The sequence below is a fragment of the Anguilla rostrata genome, chromosome 18, assembly GCF_018555375.3.
Source record: "Anguilla rostrata isolate EN2019 chromosome 18, ASM1855537v3, whole genome shotgun sequence".
Taxonomy (NCBI): domain Eukaryota; kingdom Metazoa; phylum Chordata; class Actinopteri; order Anguilliformes; family Anguillidae; genus Anguilla; species Anguilla rostrata.
Window position 1 is genome coordinate 23,251,017 of NC_057950.1, and position 15,517 is coordinate 23,266,533.

Here is a 15,517-nt window from a genome sequence, read left to right on the forward strand (position 1 = left end):
ACAGCACAGGGATATACCCCACAGCACAGGCATGTACTCCACAGCACAGGGATGTACTCACAACACAGGGATGTACTCCACAGCACAGGGATATGCCCCACAGCACAGGCATGTACTCCACAGCACAGGGACGTAGCCCACAGCACAGGAATGTACCCACAGCACAGGCATGTACTCCACAGCACAGGGATGTACCCCACAGCACAGGGACGTACCCCACAGCACAGGCATGTACCCCACAGCACAGTGATGTACCCCACAGCACAGGCATGTACTCCACAGCACAGGGATATACCCCACAGCACAGTGATGTACCTCACAGCACAGGCATGTACCCCACAGCACAGGCATGTACCCCACAGCACAGGGACGTACCCCACAGCACAGGAATGTACCCACAGCACAGGCATGTACCTCACAGCACAGTGATGTACCTCACAGCACAGGCACGTACCCCACAGCACAGTGATGTACCTCACAGCACAGGCATGTACCCACAGCACAGTGATGTACCTCACAGCACAGGCATGTACCCACAGCATAGTGATGTACCTCACAGCACAGGGACGTAACCCACAGCACAGTGATGTACTCCACAGCACAGGCATGTACCCCACAGCACAGGAATGTACCCACAGCACAGGCATGTACCTCACAGCACAGTGATGTACCTCACAGCACAGGGACGTAACCCACAGCACAGTGATGTACTCCACAGCACGGCACCCTAAACTGGCCATAGCGCCAGTCAGCGTGGAATGCTTCTGCAAGGCCCGGTTTACCCTCTCTTACTCTGGTCAGCGGAGAATGTGACTGCATCAGCTGCATGAGCAGCACTGTCCTCTGCCATAACAATGCACCCGAAAGGGAAAAGGAGTAGCAGCTGGCTTTGTGCATTTTAGAGGACGTGTGTGTGTGTGTGTGTGTGTGTGTGTGCTGAGTTTATGATTTAGCAGCAATAGGAAGGGCTTACAAATGCAATTTGGCATTAAAGGAAAAAAGAAAAATGAATACAGAATATTAGGAATATGTTTTAAGGCAGTTGCTATAGCAAGTGGTACAGGAAAATCACAACCACTTCAAAAACCTGGCTGGGTCTACGTTCATACCCGGAACTGGATAACTGTCAGCTTGGGGATCAGCTTGTCTGTAGTAACAGGCTCAACTCACCTAAGGTACAGCTGACCTACGATGAGGTATATCTGACACACTTCAGGCATATCTGACTTGCAGCTATGGCTTCTCAATGGAAACGCAGCTCTAGCCTACAGCAGAGGGGGCTCTGTAGATGGAAAAACATTTTGGTGGGGCCGCCAGTGTTCCTCTTGTAAGCAGCGCCAGTAGCAATATTGACAATGGATCCCAGACGCCAAAGATAACACAGAACTTCTCTTCACATCGAATCGCAGATCGAGATTTTTTCCCCTTTGGTAATGAAAAGAATAGGTTCTTTGAAAATATATTCATGCACATTCGACAACAGCAACAACACACACCAAAGCATTTAGAATATGTTACAGTCATTTTTTATTTGTCTCCACGTCTGCTAAGTTGATCTGTGCTGTGGAACAGTATGTTATCCATAAAATGGAAATCTGGAAAAAAATCTAAAGGTTATAGTTTTAAAAATATCTAATTATTGGTTATGTATTGTTAATCTAGAAAGCATTTGACAAGTTTCGCTTAAAAATATCTACTGGATGTAATGTGAACCAGACCTAACAGTTTGTTTTGGTTTCCCCAGGGCCTGGGTGCGGGCTGGAGGAGGGGGTGGGGAGAAGGCATCAATCACGAACCAGACCGCTGCCAATTTCCACCAAAATCCAAGTCCAAATAACAACAAAGGATGCTGGGGAATCATTAATGAGCCATTGGCTTTGCATTTACAGTGATGTAATTCTTTTATGTCCTCTGGAAATTTCAGATTCCTGTAAAGTTGCACAACCAGAGTAAGGTTTTCACCAAATACCATTATCATGATGCCAGTAACTTCCAGCCCCATTGCATAATAGTGTACTACTGCAAGCGACCGTACTATGAAGTATAAAAAAACACTTCTTGTTTTTGGTTCTAGAGACTCAACAGTCCTATAAACCCTTAAATGTATGTTGGTATTTAATTAAAGGCATCCAAAGGCAACTCATTCCAAGTAAAATAATAAAAATAGACAAAGATATATGACATTGTTTACGTGCAAGAGTTTCAAATAAAAAGAAGCAAAAACAGGATGCGTATGAATGCGTACTTCCTGTTGGAGACTCAGCAGCACCGAAAAACAAAGAATTCTCACAATTCACGGCTCGTATACTTGCTCTATTGCCTGTTGGATTTGGCTACAATTTAGGTTTTAAAAAATGGCACAATAATATTGCCCAGCATATCAATTTTCGCTTGTAAAATATTTGCACACTGCTCTCTTTTATCTTGAAGGGAGGTACGAGGCCCCCTAGCAGTATAATAAGACAGTTTATGATATATACGAGGCACTAACTCCACTCTTATGATGGAAAACTGTGAAGCAGCCCATAGAGTGCTGTGAATACTAAAAAACTCAGATGTTTTAATGGTAATGAGAAACAGTGGTAGGCGTTTCAGGCATCTCCCGTTCCATGAAGACATCAGTGAAAACAGAAAGGGAGGAGAAAGAATAAGCACGCAAATGTGCGGATATAATGAATGCGTGCAAGAGACAAAAAACAAAATGGTGGAAAGACTCAACCAGGACTACTACCTTCTATGATGCAAAATATATGTATTTTTAAAAGCTGATAATTTATGATGGCGTAACATCTGTCTTCCTAAGAAAGTTAAGTATAGCTGAAAATCACATTTGCCCGTGCCAAAGTCCGCAGTTTTTAGATGCTCATAAGGAGCCCCAAAGCTAAGAGTGGTTGCGCAGCAGTACTGTGTGTCAATCTGCTGACACTCCTACTTAAAACTCTTAAACACATATCCCACATATATCAGTGCTTATCATCTGAAACGGTTGCATCTTGCCAACTGCTTGCCAAATGTACATCAGTCTCAAAATTGTGTGTGTGTGCATGTGTGCGTTTCTGTGCGTGTGTGTGTACGTGCGTGTGTACGTTCATGCGTATGTGTGTATGTGCATGTGTGTGTGTGTATGTGTGTGTACATGTGTGTGTACGTGTGTGTGTATGTTCATGTGTGTGTGTCTCTGTGTGTGTGTGTTTCTGTGCGTGTGCACGTGCGTGTGTACATTCATGCGTATGTGTGTATGTGCATGTGTGTATGTGTGTGCGTGCAGTGTTTGTGTGTGTACATGTGTGTGCACGTGCGTGTGTATGTTCGTGTGTGTGTCTGTGTGTGTGTGCATGTGTGTGTGTGCGAGAATGTGTGCATGCGGCCGCAGGTGTGTGTGTACGTGTGCGTGTACTTTCATGTGTGTGTGTGTATGTGTATGTGTGGGGGGGGCTTTACTGTATGTGTGTGTGTTTTGAATCTGGTTTCAGTGTTCAGGGTTAGATCTTTAAGCTACGAGCACAGGAGAAGGGGGCTCGGGAATCACAAAGCTGTAAATTCGGGCTGCTCTGGGACAGAAACACAGCTGACATCCAGTTTTTAACAACTTAAGACTACTAAAGTCTTCATTTCAGAACGGCATAATTACTAGGGGGCTGTATGTAACATCCCCTGGAGTAGGAACTGCCTAAAAAATACTGCCAGACACCTTGTTTTTTATAAGATGGTACCTGGTACATTTGTTTTGTGTGTCCGTATCATAACTGTGAGTACTGATGTGATGTGGGCGAAATGAATGGCCCTCTATGGGACAGAATTTAGTCCCCTAATAATAATAATAATAATAATAAGGAGGCGGTGGTGCAGTGTAATAATAATAATAATAATAATAATAATAATAAGGAGGCGGTGGTGCAGTGTAATAATAATAACAATAATAATAATAATAAGGTGGTGGCACAGTGTAATAATAATAACAATAATAATAATAATAAGGTGGTGGCACAGTGTAATAATAATAACAATAATAATAATAATAATGAGGTGGTGGTACAGTGTAATAATAATAATAGTAATAATAACAATAATAAGGAGGCAGTGGTGCAGTGTAATAATAATAATAATAATAATAATAATAATGTGGTGGCACAGTGTAATAATAATAATAATAATAATAATAATAATAGGGAGGCAGTGGTGCAGTGGGCAGCACTGTCGTATCACAGCAAGAAGGTCCTGGGTTCGGATATGGTCTGGGCCTTTGTGTGTGGAGCTTGCACGTTCACCAACAATCACCACTTCATCTTTGAACAGATTCCCTGGTTCGACACCTCTCGTGAGGAAAACGTGTGAGAGTCGTGGCGTTAGCATGTTAAACAAAGCTGAGGATGAGAATGGGAGCGAAAGACATTTCCGCTCCTTACAAAGCAAAGTTCCAGATTATAGACGTGCTCTAGGCCAAAGAGGGAGGACAGGAGCAGGATTCCCACAGGGAACGCGAGCTACGGCACAGAGTCAAACCGGATGCCCTGGCGAATGTGAGCGCTCTTGGCAGGCACTTTTAAAGAAAAAAAATCCATCTGAAAGCATTATCTCTCTGAATTCCCCTCTCATAAGCACATGTCTTCAATGATACTGGATGCAATAAATTAAGACAGTTTCTTGTTTTTTCCGGAAGAACACAAAAATAGAACAATGTGTGGGGATAAACCCATGGGGTGGCTGATGGGTAGCTCAACTTGGAAGCAATATATTTCAGTGTGTGGACTCTGGTGATACTCTTTGTGTATCCCTCCTCTTATGACTGATAGGTACTCAACACATTTACTGAATTCCAGTTTAATAGGACCATATGAACACAGCGGGCTGTTAGGGTGAGGAGGAAGTGGATATTAAAATGGTACATCATACAGGAATGTTTTTGCTTCAACAGGAAGCTAGCATTTCAGTGGAAAGGCCTGTTGGCAGCAATCAGCACACAGCTGATAAGTACCAGAGCAAGCGCACAGTATCTTCAACAGGGCTTTCATCCCAATTTGTGCTAAGGCGGACAGCATTCACATGAAGGAAGGATTAGCCTGCATCTATCCACTGCCTATTATGACTGCACACAGCATAGGCCGTACAGTAGCAAAGAATGACCTCATACTGAGCTAATGAACAATAAGTCACGTTCAAAAGTCAAGTTGGTGACTCCTGATTTTGGAAGTAGCCAACCATTGCATACGAGGAGCCCCTGACTCTCTGTGGTAGTTATTTTAAATATGGATTACATATTGTTGTTGTGACACAGTGCAGTATATCAAGCTCTGATTTTGCTTACTGAGGAATTTAGATAGGACATAGGGTCAGGACAGTAAGTGTAAATGTGTCCATAATTTAGATATGCAGAGGCTTTGCAAAGTGCATCACAGACACTGTGACACTGATCACCTGAATCATAGAGCTGTTATGTGAGCTGAGCAGTCTGTGCTGTTGCCTGAAACTGCACACGAATGTTCAGGTTTGCTGTTCTGTGCCTTGGTGGGGTACTGTCTGTTCAGGATCACTTTCATGGTTGTGTATATCTCCTTTCTTCACTTCATTTGTTTTTGTATTTGTTCATGCCAAAATAATTGAGCAGCCCGACACATCTTGCTGGTGGACATTTTTTAATCAGCTTGAACATGTATTGCCTTGTCCAGTATATTTCTGTATAAAATAATAATAATCGTGCTAATAAAAAAAGAATTTTTTGGCATGTATAGTTTATTGCAAATTATCGATGTTCACAGAGTGTCCTTACCACTCATAGTCAAAAAGATATTTTGAATAGGAGAAAACTGGCAGAATTGACAATTTTCACTTCTTACTAAATTACTTAGATGTAATGCAATCAAAAGTTGTGAAATTTCACTACAAAGGGCGTACACATGTCAACTACAATAAGTCATATTAGGTTTAAGGTGATCACAAAGGGTTCATGAACAATTTAAACAAATGTTAACGTAGTCCGATGTTAAAACCGCAAGGTATGTGTGGGAGAGTTGCAATACAGGTGCGGTACAGCAGTAACAATGACAGATAACTGCATAAATCATTAATATATGCAGAATTTACAGGACAAAACGCTGTTGTTTCAAAAGAGCACACTGTGCGTGAGTGTTTAAACCAGCCATGGAAAGTCATGTTTTTTTTTTTCATGCAGTATGCAGGACTAGATCAATTGTGGTTTTGGCGTGTTTTAAATACACTTATTCTGTCTATGTGGTCATGTCAATAAGGAAGAAAAAATAAACCTTTTTCAGCCAATATTGTAGGCTTTACATCATGTTTTGGCCAGTTACTTACTAATCATGTGTGAGGTGGAAACCTAGTTTGACCTCTTCCATACCCTTTCATGTGCATGTTCTATTTGCATTCTATATGCAGATTTGATAGCCATGCCACATGGGGATAGAGTTGCTGTTTCGTTGCTTAGCAATGTCTTTGAGTAAGTAATAAGCCAAAATACCTATGGTGATTTGGAACCAGGAGATAAATGATATAAGTAAGTGTACTTAAAACATGCCAAAAGCACAACTCATCCAATCCTGCTCAGTTCGGCTAGGCCATGCCATTCTTGTGAATTAATGATGGACTTGTGTTATAATTTTTCTTTCTTTCATTTGAGCAACACCAAGTCATTTTACTGCTGTGAACGGGATCACTGGCATTGTATGATCTCCCCTGGTTTTATTTTGTTTCATCGAACTTCAAGATCCTGTTGTCATTTTTTCTTAGTTATAGCATAGCACATTTAAGCTATTTAGCTACAGGTTTAATAGGACATTAAAACTGGCCCATAATAAAATAGGCTATTTGTTATGGAAGAAAATTCAAACAAGTTTGAATGAATTTCTCTTTTTTAAGACATTTGTTCCGCCTCAATTTTTGAAAAAAGTGACAGAGCACCTCTGTACCTCCCAACACCGAACGTCTTGCGGGAAACACCTGATTAGTATATCATCATCCTCGTCTTCCATTGCAGCGATAGACTACGGAAAATGTCAGTACGCACTTAAAGGGGGTAAAAAGAGGTAATTTTATTGGTTATTAATAAAACCAGCCGTGCCACACTCATAATAGTACAGTCAGTATAATCTAGCCCAGTTTCCTGGTGCGCCGTGCGTTTTGCGTCATGCGTTCCTCGTCTGTGGTCCCAAAAATACCAACATTCACTAGGCACAGCCAGTGCCCCCACGCGCTGCATTGACTGCCCCCACGTGCCACAGACTGCACGCACGCGCCTTGCAACATCAATTCCAGAAAACAGAGCCCAATGCATTAAGTGCATTCAGCTAAATCACCTAGAGACAGTGTAGTTTCGCTGCCTTTTTTCCAAGATAATTTGACGCAGATGTCTGGCACTTCCAATGGTTTTTGGTCTTGAGGGACCCATAAAAAAGCACGGAACATGTTACAAAATAACCCTCAACTTTCGTTTTTAAATCTTCATTTGCTTGGAACGCATTAAAAGTTCTCCTCTGACCTCTGATCAAAGAACCTGAATTGCATCAAAAATGACAGCTTTTACAAATGAAAGAGGCCCACCACAGCAGTGATTTCCTAAAATTAGGCCACAGGTGCCACTGGGTGGGGGGTGGAACAACAGTTTGGTACTGCGTCAGACTAAAATGGACGCTTAGTGACAAAATAATGCTTCAGATTGAGCTGTAAGAAAGCAGTGACAGTAAATAGCTCTCGATTCCTTTCCACTCAATCCGTTTTTGTCATTTCTGATGTTTTCTTGGATGCCGTTTCAACCGTAATTTATTCCTAGAAGTAGTCAACTTCCTAGAAATACTGGTTTGACTGTTCCATGAAACAACAACAAAAAAATTTGGAATTAATATGGCATTTTAGAGAGACGCACTTCACCTGCACAAGCGTATGAGATTAAATAAGAGAACTGCTACTTGATTTGGAATTAAAGCCACCATTTACCTTCTTGGCTCACAGAATATAAAATATCACAGAGATAAAACTAGCAAACATGCAGCTATTTTCCCGTCATAATTTTGTCTCTATAAGTAACTTCACAATGTTCACACAAACTAAATGAGTCTGTGCTGATTGAACTAATAAAGAACCTAATACTCTGCCAAAGCAAGCTTTCAAGGTTGACGGGCACTCTCCAAGTGTTTAAGTAACAGTTTTGTTGTTTCCAGTCAAGAGAAAATAGAAGCAGAGGTTCATATCTGAACGTGCCATGCTCTTCTTTCATACCAGTTTTTGGCCAACCAGCTCATACTGCCTGTGTTTCCACAGCCACGTCATGACAAGTGCAAAAGAATGAAAAATCAAAGGCCTTTATATGATACGCCACCTTTAAGCTGTCAGAAACACGAGCTTCACATAGCCTGTCTGACGTCCAGTGTGCCCAGCCTGTGGGGCATATACCAGAATCCAGGTGACACAAAATTAATGAATAATATAAACAATATTTCCATAGCAACAGATCAGCCCTTAAAATGACCCCTTCCGCTTTATGTTTAGACGAGCATTTAGCCACAGCTCCACAGCCATATTATCACCATGGCAATCTAACAGTACACTGATTAGACTGCAGCTGGCTGGGGAACCCCCCCTGCCCCCTGCCACATAGCAACAGCAAATACAACACTTCCAGAAACAGCCTTACATATCAAACTGAAATAAAGCATTCATAAATTCACCGAGCGTTCCGCTAGCATTTCATCCCATAATCCAAACTGCTGTCTGGAGCTCTGCTAGCTGGCAACAGAGAGGGCTGGACACTCTAATGGGAAAGTCAGATTCAGCAGATTTCTAAGTGATGGAGTGAGAAACTGTAAACTGACAGGTCATGTGTGGTGGACTGTGGGCTTTGTAGTTCCGCAAGCTCTCCATAGCTACTGTAATACACCCATATGACGCCTACGCCATGATAATGTAAAACATACCACGCTAGCATATTATTGGTAGTGATTATAGCTGCCTTTGTACAATGTTAATACAGTATAGTACACTATAATTATAAATCAGTTTTTAAAATATTATCTCTATACTATACGCATCATGGGTAGTTGAGATCAGTACATAGCAATGCTTTCATGTAACGTTCACCGTACATCATTGTCAATGAGATCAAAGAGAGTGGAAAAATAGTTTCCACCATTGCGCAATATGACAACCAACTTAATCCAGATCTTAGCTGTTTGTAATTTTATAAATAAAGATCCACTCTCCTTCTTGCTCTAATGGGAGACGTTCCATAACTTAACATCCGAACGCGAATATTTTGTGAAAACACTCTTTACTCACAGGGTGTCCCTCCCGTCCTTCCATACCGGGGTTCCCTGGGATCCCAGCTTCCCCCTGGCGTGACATGCACGGCAGAGAATGCAGGCATTAGAACAACTAGATCCGGTATGCGTTCACCATACAGGTACTTTACAGGCATTTAGCAGATTCTCTTATTCAGAGCAACTTACACAACCTTTTTTCATCCATTCATGCAGCTGGATGTATACTGAAGCAATGCAGGTTAAGTATCTTGCTTAAGGGTACAAATGCAGTGTCCTACCTGTGACCTTTAGGTTACAAGGACTGCTCCTTAACCATTATACTACACCGCCACCCATAGCTTCAGTCCCCCACCCCCCCACCCCCCATGAACTGCAGTTGTAAAAATTATGAGATTCTGGAGACATTGGCATGGAGACAGTAACAGACTCTTATCAGTTTTTGTCATTGTAATTTTACATATTCCTTTATCTTCTGCTTTGTTCTAATGCAAATGTATTGTTTACTTTTTAATGTTCTCATAAATCTTTTTTTATTTTTTTATTTGTCTGGCTGGATACAATTTGTGCTTCAAAAATTGTATGCAGGGTGCATTACAAATAAAGTAATTACTTATACTGTTGTTAAGTGGGAAGAACAACCCATAGTATGTCCTAAGCAATGTGGTCAGTGGCGTATAATTATTTTTTTTCAACACATCATGGTTTACATCTGTTTACATGGCTTACACATTTGCAAGTTTTACTTATCAATTACTCAAATAATCAGGCTACATTCACCTGAGCTCTAGGTATGGTATATGGATTTCAAGGACATGTAATTCTAATAATATGCAAAGCAGTAGTAAATAATTTTTTGACCTCTTCATTCTTTTGCTGAAGGCAAAAGTGACAGATAAACATGGCCTGCTATTTAATATTTGCCCTGCATCCATATAGGCCTCCCACACAGATGATTAATGACAACCGGTTGAGATAAGAGGTTAGCAGCAGAGCACTGAATCTCTCTTTTTCCTCCCCTTGACCACAGAGAAACAAATGTGAACCCTGGAAAGGCCATATATGTTTCAGCAATACAAAGCAGAGGATGCGATCCAGGATTTATAATGTAGGCTTCCGCCTTAATGGTGATGAACAGCCCACTGGGTAACCAGGGCCAGCTGCTGGGAAAGACCTGGAAGCAGCTACTGGGGGAATTGTAGCGTAGCTGAACAGGAAGAACAGGAAGCAAATGTTTTTGGCCTGTTTCAGCAGCTCTACCAGCAGGGGGGCTAGCAGTACCTGAGCGTACACTACAAAGGAGCAGCCAAACAACGTGTGCGGACTCCTGCTCCAGATCTACCAGCAGGCATCTCAGGCCCAGCCCTCCAAGCCCACGTCTTTAACAGACGTCGTTCCGGAAGAGTCCGCAAGGCCTCGCTCGTGAACTTCTGAAAGATTTATCAAAGCTCGGTACGAACCTTTCGGCCGTTGCTTCCTGGCGTTCCGTCCTTCCCGTCGAGCCCGGGGTGTCCCTGAGGGAGGAGAGGAGAAAGATGGATTGAGCGGATTTCACGTCTTCATTACCAGCGGTTTCCAGGAAACCTGAGGGAATGTCGTACTGTACGCACACGAGGGCCAGGATAGCCAGGTGTCCCCGCAAGTCCTCGGCTTCCTTTTTCTCCCTGTAGTCATAGCAACACGTTCAAAAATAAGACCCGAAAACACAACACCTTAGGACTCATAATACACAGACATATGGTAATAGCCTGCATGAAATTTCTGTCTACATGGTGTTTTGTTTTTAAAAAGGCTCTCCTATTTCCACGAATGCATTTGAGAGCAGTTGCTAAGCCAACTGCTTGACATTCATTTCTGCAAGTGGTAAAATCATTTCACTAGCGGTGCATATATAGTCAGTATGCCATAAGTAAATATGGAGTCAGTGTTATAATGTTATGCTACATTTGAATTATTTTACTGTTTTAATTATTACTTTACTGACCTTATTCCCATCTTTCCCAGGTAACCCTGGTTCCCCTAGAAGGCCAATGGATCCCTGAAACATTTAAAACTTTTCATGTTCATTAGACTTCACTTTATACAACATTTTAAATTTGCAGCACATACTGAATAAGGATGTAGAATATATCCCAGCCCCCCTCACTATCATTTATGATGATGAGATTGATCTCAGCAAAAAGTGCATGGATTTAGCCTGCTCCATGAAAGCTGCCAAAGAATGGCACAACCCAGTGCTAGGTCTCTAGTCCCCAATATTACAGCTAACCCCTTAGCTAGATAGATAGATAGATAGATAGATAGACATATAGATAGATAGATAGATAGATAGATAAGATAGATAGATAAGATAGATAGATAGATAGACAAACAGACAGACAAACAGATAACTGCTTTATTATCTGTTATTGTTACAGTTTGTGCCTGACATCACAAGTTTCTGACGAAAACTGACAGAGAAGGTTGCATGAGCATTAACACACAATCTGAGTATTCCATACTTGGAGAAAATAGGAGTTAACATCAAAAAAAGTTTTCTTTTTTTCCCATTTCTTTTTTTGCCATACCCAGCCCTAAACATAAAGAAATAGTGCCCCTCCATTTTTAAAGTACAGCCTATGGTGGTATAATTTGTGTTTCCAAGCCAACATAAATCATATAACGGGACTGAATCACTTCGCCATATTCTCGTGTCATGTAAATTCCAGGGTTCCTCAGTGTCTGTATCTGAAAGGCAGTAATTCTGCCGAACCGTTCTGTTCTGTAAGTAAGATTAAGGGCAGAACATGCCGCTGTACCGTAAATTCAAAAGTGAAGCCTGCGCGGTTTGTCTTTTGAAGGATACAGGATAATTCCCCTGGATTTACTACAGACAGTACATTAGCATCGCTGGATTAGCCTTGGACATGCTTATCTGTTTTTCTCCACACAGAAAAAGACCACAATCACGACGGGGCAGACCTACCAAAAAACCTTCCATGTTTTCAGTATTCATTATGCCATAATTATACTGTACATCATTCTGTGACACAATGAATAAACATAGACTTGCTAAGTTACTTCTTTGTGGGATACAAAAGGAACTGAAATTGATCCTGGGCATACTGTACCTTTTCACCTGGTGGCCCCTGGGATCCAGGTAACCCAGGAACACCTGGCTTTCCCTAAAAAAAAAAAAAAAGATTGAAGAAGTATCAAAGCAACAGTCACAGCAAAGTGATTTCATGCCACGTCAGAAGGGATTAAACAAAAACAAGCAAAAACATCAAAGTGGATTCAAAACGACAAGATCAAATTGCAAGATGAAAACTCAGCCCCGTCAGTATGATGATTTAAGGACATCCCAAAAGGCACACTTAAATCTTGCCTTGTACAAAGCAGCTTACTTCACTACAGTGTCATTTAAGATTGGTGATGAATGGTGAGTCTGTATGACTGTACAAATGATGGTAAATCCTCCAAAAATATCAAATCATACAGTGTTGGAAATTTTTCAAAACCCAGGGGGAAAATGATATTTTATCCAACATACTACATGACACAGCTGATATTTAAAGCATGTGCGTTTACAGCTGAAACGCTGTACAGTAGGTATATGTATATGTTGTGCAGTGTACATTATTATCAGTTTCATGTGAGCAGTTGTGTGTTAGTGCATATTCTTCCGGTGTAATAAACGTGTTACGCATATTTATTACACCTCAAAATTAATTTACTTTTCTGTCATCCTACCGAGTCACCAGGCCCTCCTGTTTGCCCCGGAACGCCAGGCTCCCCTCGTTGGCCCTGGAAGGAAAGGGCGTGGTCACATGGGCTCCAGGTAACAACAGTGCCACCACCACAAAACTGTGAAAAACTGCCATACCTGTACACCTGGTGGGCCTTGGAGTCCTGGACTGCCACTTATGCCAGGGATTCCCTGCAGAAAAAAAATAAAGAATATACATGAGCAGACATATCAGTGTGACATAATAAAGATGAAAAAGGTCTACTTAAAAAATTAAAAAATTAAAAAACAGCTGCTTTCATTCGCTGAGACTTGGCTGCATCCTTTTTTAGTTACTTTCACCACCTAGTGGTAAACAAATGCAGTATTGGCTTTTGGGGAGCCCCTTGGCCAGACCAGGGGGTGGGGGGAGGAGAGGCCAAAAAATGTTTCTGAGACAGAATATTGTATAAATGACTGTAGCTCAAACAGTGTAGATATGTACAAATATATTCCCTGGGAAATACTGTAAGGATACATTGACACACAGTAGAGTTTGAGTAACAGTTATTCACTATAAGCTAACTGAAAAATAAATACATTTAAAAAAAAAAAAAATTTCAGAGCCCTATAACAAATTCCTCAGGAGTGGTCAACACTGGGCCTTCTGGCAGCTTATGTTCACATTTACCCCCTGTTATATCAAGCAAATTCAGATCAATAATATGCAAATTCCTATTAGGACAAATAGTTTGGGCATCAGATATGAACAATTGACATACAGACAATCAGACACGCGTGAAACATGGACATGGCTGTTTTAGCCTAAGGTGCAAGTGCAATAAATACAATATGATTATGAGAATGAAACATTACATGTAAATGGCAGCTATCATAAGTTTAAAATCAATGGTCGTTGTACTATCAAGGGCCACTTTTTAAAGTGCAAGTACAAATGTGCGTCTGACATTAAAATTATGCTCAGCTGTTATTATCCAGTATTCAGTCCTCTCGTTTTGGTGATCAAGTGGCTACTGCAGCCCCATCTTCCTGCTCTTAGCTGACAGGAGTGGAACCTGACATGGTCTTCTACTGCAGTAGCCCATGCTCATTAAGGTTCGACACGCTGTGAATTAAGGGATGCCCTTCTGCACACCACTGCTGTAAACAACTGTCATTTTAGCATTTGCAGCCGTTCTGTCAGTTTGAACGAGTCTGCCCATTCTCCTTTGACGTCTCTAATTAACAAGGTGTTTTTGCCCACAGAACTGATGCTCACTGCATGTTTTTTATATTACAGTATTCTCTGTAAACTCTAGTCAAGCATCTAGCCCATCATAATTTCCTGGCTAAACCTCTTCACCATGTCTGCATGCTTTATATGTTGACCTGCAGCCACACAATTCACTGTTTGGAGGAGCATGCATATGGGTTAATGAGCAGGTGCACCTAAAAAGGGTCAGGTGAGAGTATATAAAGGTCCAGTCTCCAAATACACTGTAATTTATTTTGATCACCACTAAAAGCAATGTTATGCACCTGTTTCCTTGTGATGTCTTCACCTTTTAAAAACTTGGCCGTGTCCACTTGTAATTGCCATCAGTGCAGCATGTCCTGAGCAAGGTTGTAGATTAAATTTTTTAAGGATGAGAACAGGTTTGGTTCTATATATTATGGTGGCCCTGAATTGCAAAACAAAATAAATCCGAAAACAAAACACAACAAATCTGGAAACCAAAAGGCAACAACCCAGAAAACAAACGCAACAAAACTCAACTCAAACCAGAAAAGGTAGGTGCATACTATCAATGATTCCTTGTTGCTGATTAGATGCACAGCCCTGCTGACAATCATGTTTAAGCTGTGTTTTCGACACTTCTAGCTTTTTTTTTTTTTTAACCAGCCTATAGTCAGCTAGTCTACCAGTTTGGTCACCAGCTCAATCTACCAGCTTCACCTGCATTAACTAGCTGTGACCAGCCACAGACCAGCTATGACCAGCTTGAAGTGTCAAAACACATCTTAAACCATCTTAAAATCCCAACTGGCGTTAGCTGGAATTTTCAGCAGGGTCAGAGTCAATATGCATGAATGGCATGTGTTTACTTGCTGAACAATGCGCCTGAACAATTCACCAGGCTTGTGCGCAAATTTGTGGTGATTTCAACCAAGGACATTAACATAAAGTGATCATAGACATGCTGTCAACTTTGCACAATATTAAAATAAGTATGTGCATGCTAAAAACACACTATACGAAGCAGGTTTGTTCAGAAGAAAAACTAATAATAACTTATTCTTCAATACCTGATGCAATAAATGCTATATGACAGAGCTGCATGGACTGGGGGGCTATACTACGAAGCGAGACCATGGGTTTAGCGAGCTAACTCATGTCAAGTTTTGTTTTCCGGTTTGTTACATTTAATTTTCTGAGTTGTTGTGTTTTATTTTATGTTTTGTTATTTTCTGTTTTGCACTTCAGGGCCATCGTAATAAATACCAAAAGTGCATATTAGCGTGAAGATGCTGAAACTGTACTGCA

At 41.2% G+C, this 15,517-nt stretch overlaps 1 protein-coding gene across 1 annotated transcript in view; it reads right to left on the minus strand.

The window, feature by feature from the left end:
* col21a1 (collagen, type XXI, alpha 1) overlaps positions 1–15,517 on the minus strand; it is a 107,695-nt gene that overhangs the window by 20,818 nt on the left and 71,360 nt on the right. The window contains exons 39-45 of the mRNA XM_064318171.1: positions 13,132–13,185; positions 12,999–13,052; positions 12,377–12,430; positions 11,251–11,304; positions 10,877–10,930; positions 10,727–10,780; positions 9,286–9,339 (exon numbers count right to left, since the gene is read on the minus strand). Of these exons, the coding sequence (XP_064174241.1) occupies positions 9,286–9,339; positions 10,727–10,780; positions 10,877–10,930; positions 11,251–11,304; positions 12,377–12,430; positions 12,999–13,052; positions 13,132–13,185 (378 nt within the window). The remainder of the gene's footprint in view (positions 1–9,285; positions 9,340–10,726; positions 10,781–10,876; positions 10,931–11,250; positions 11,305–12,376; positions 12,431–12,998; positions 13,053–13,131; positions 13,186–15,517) is intronic.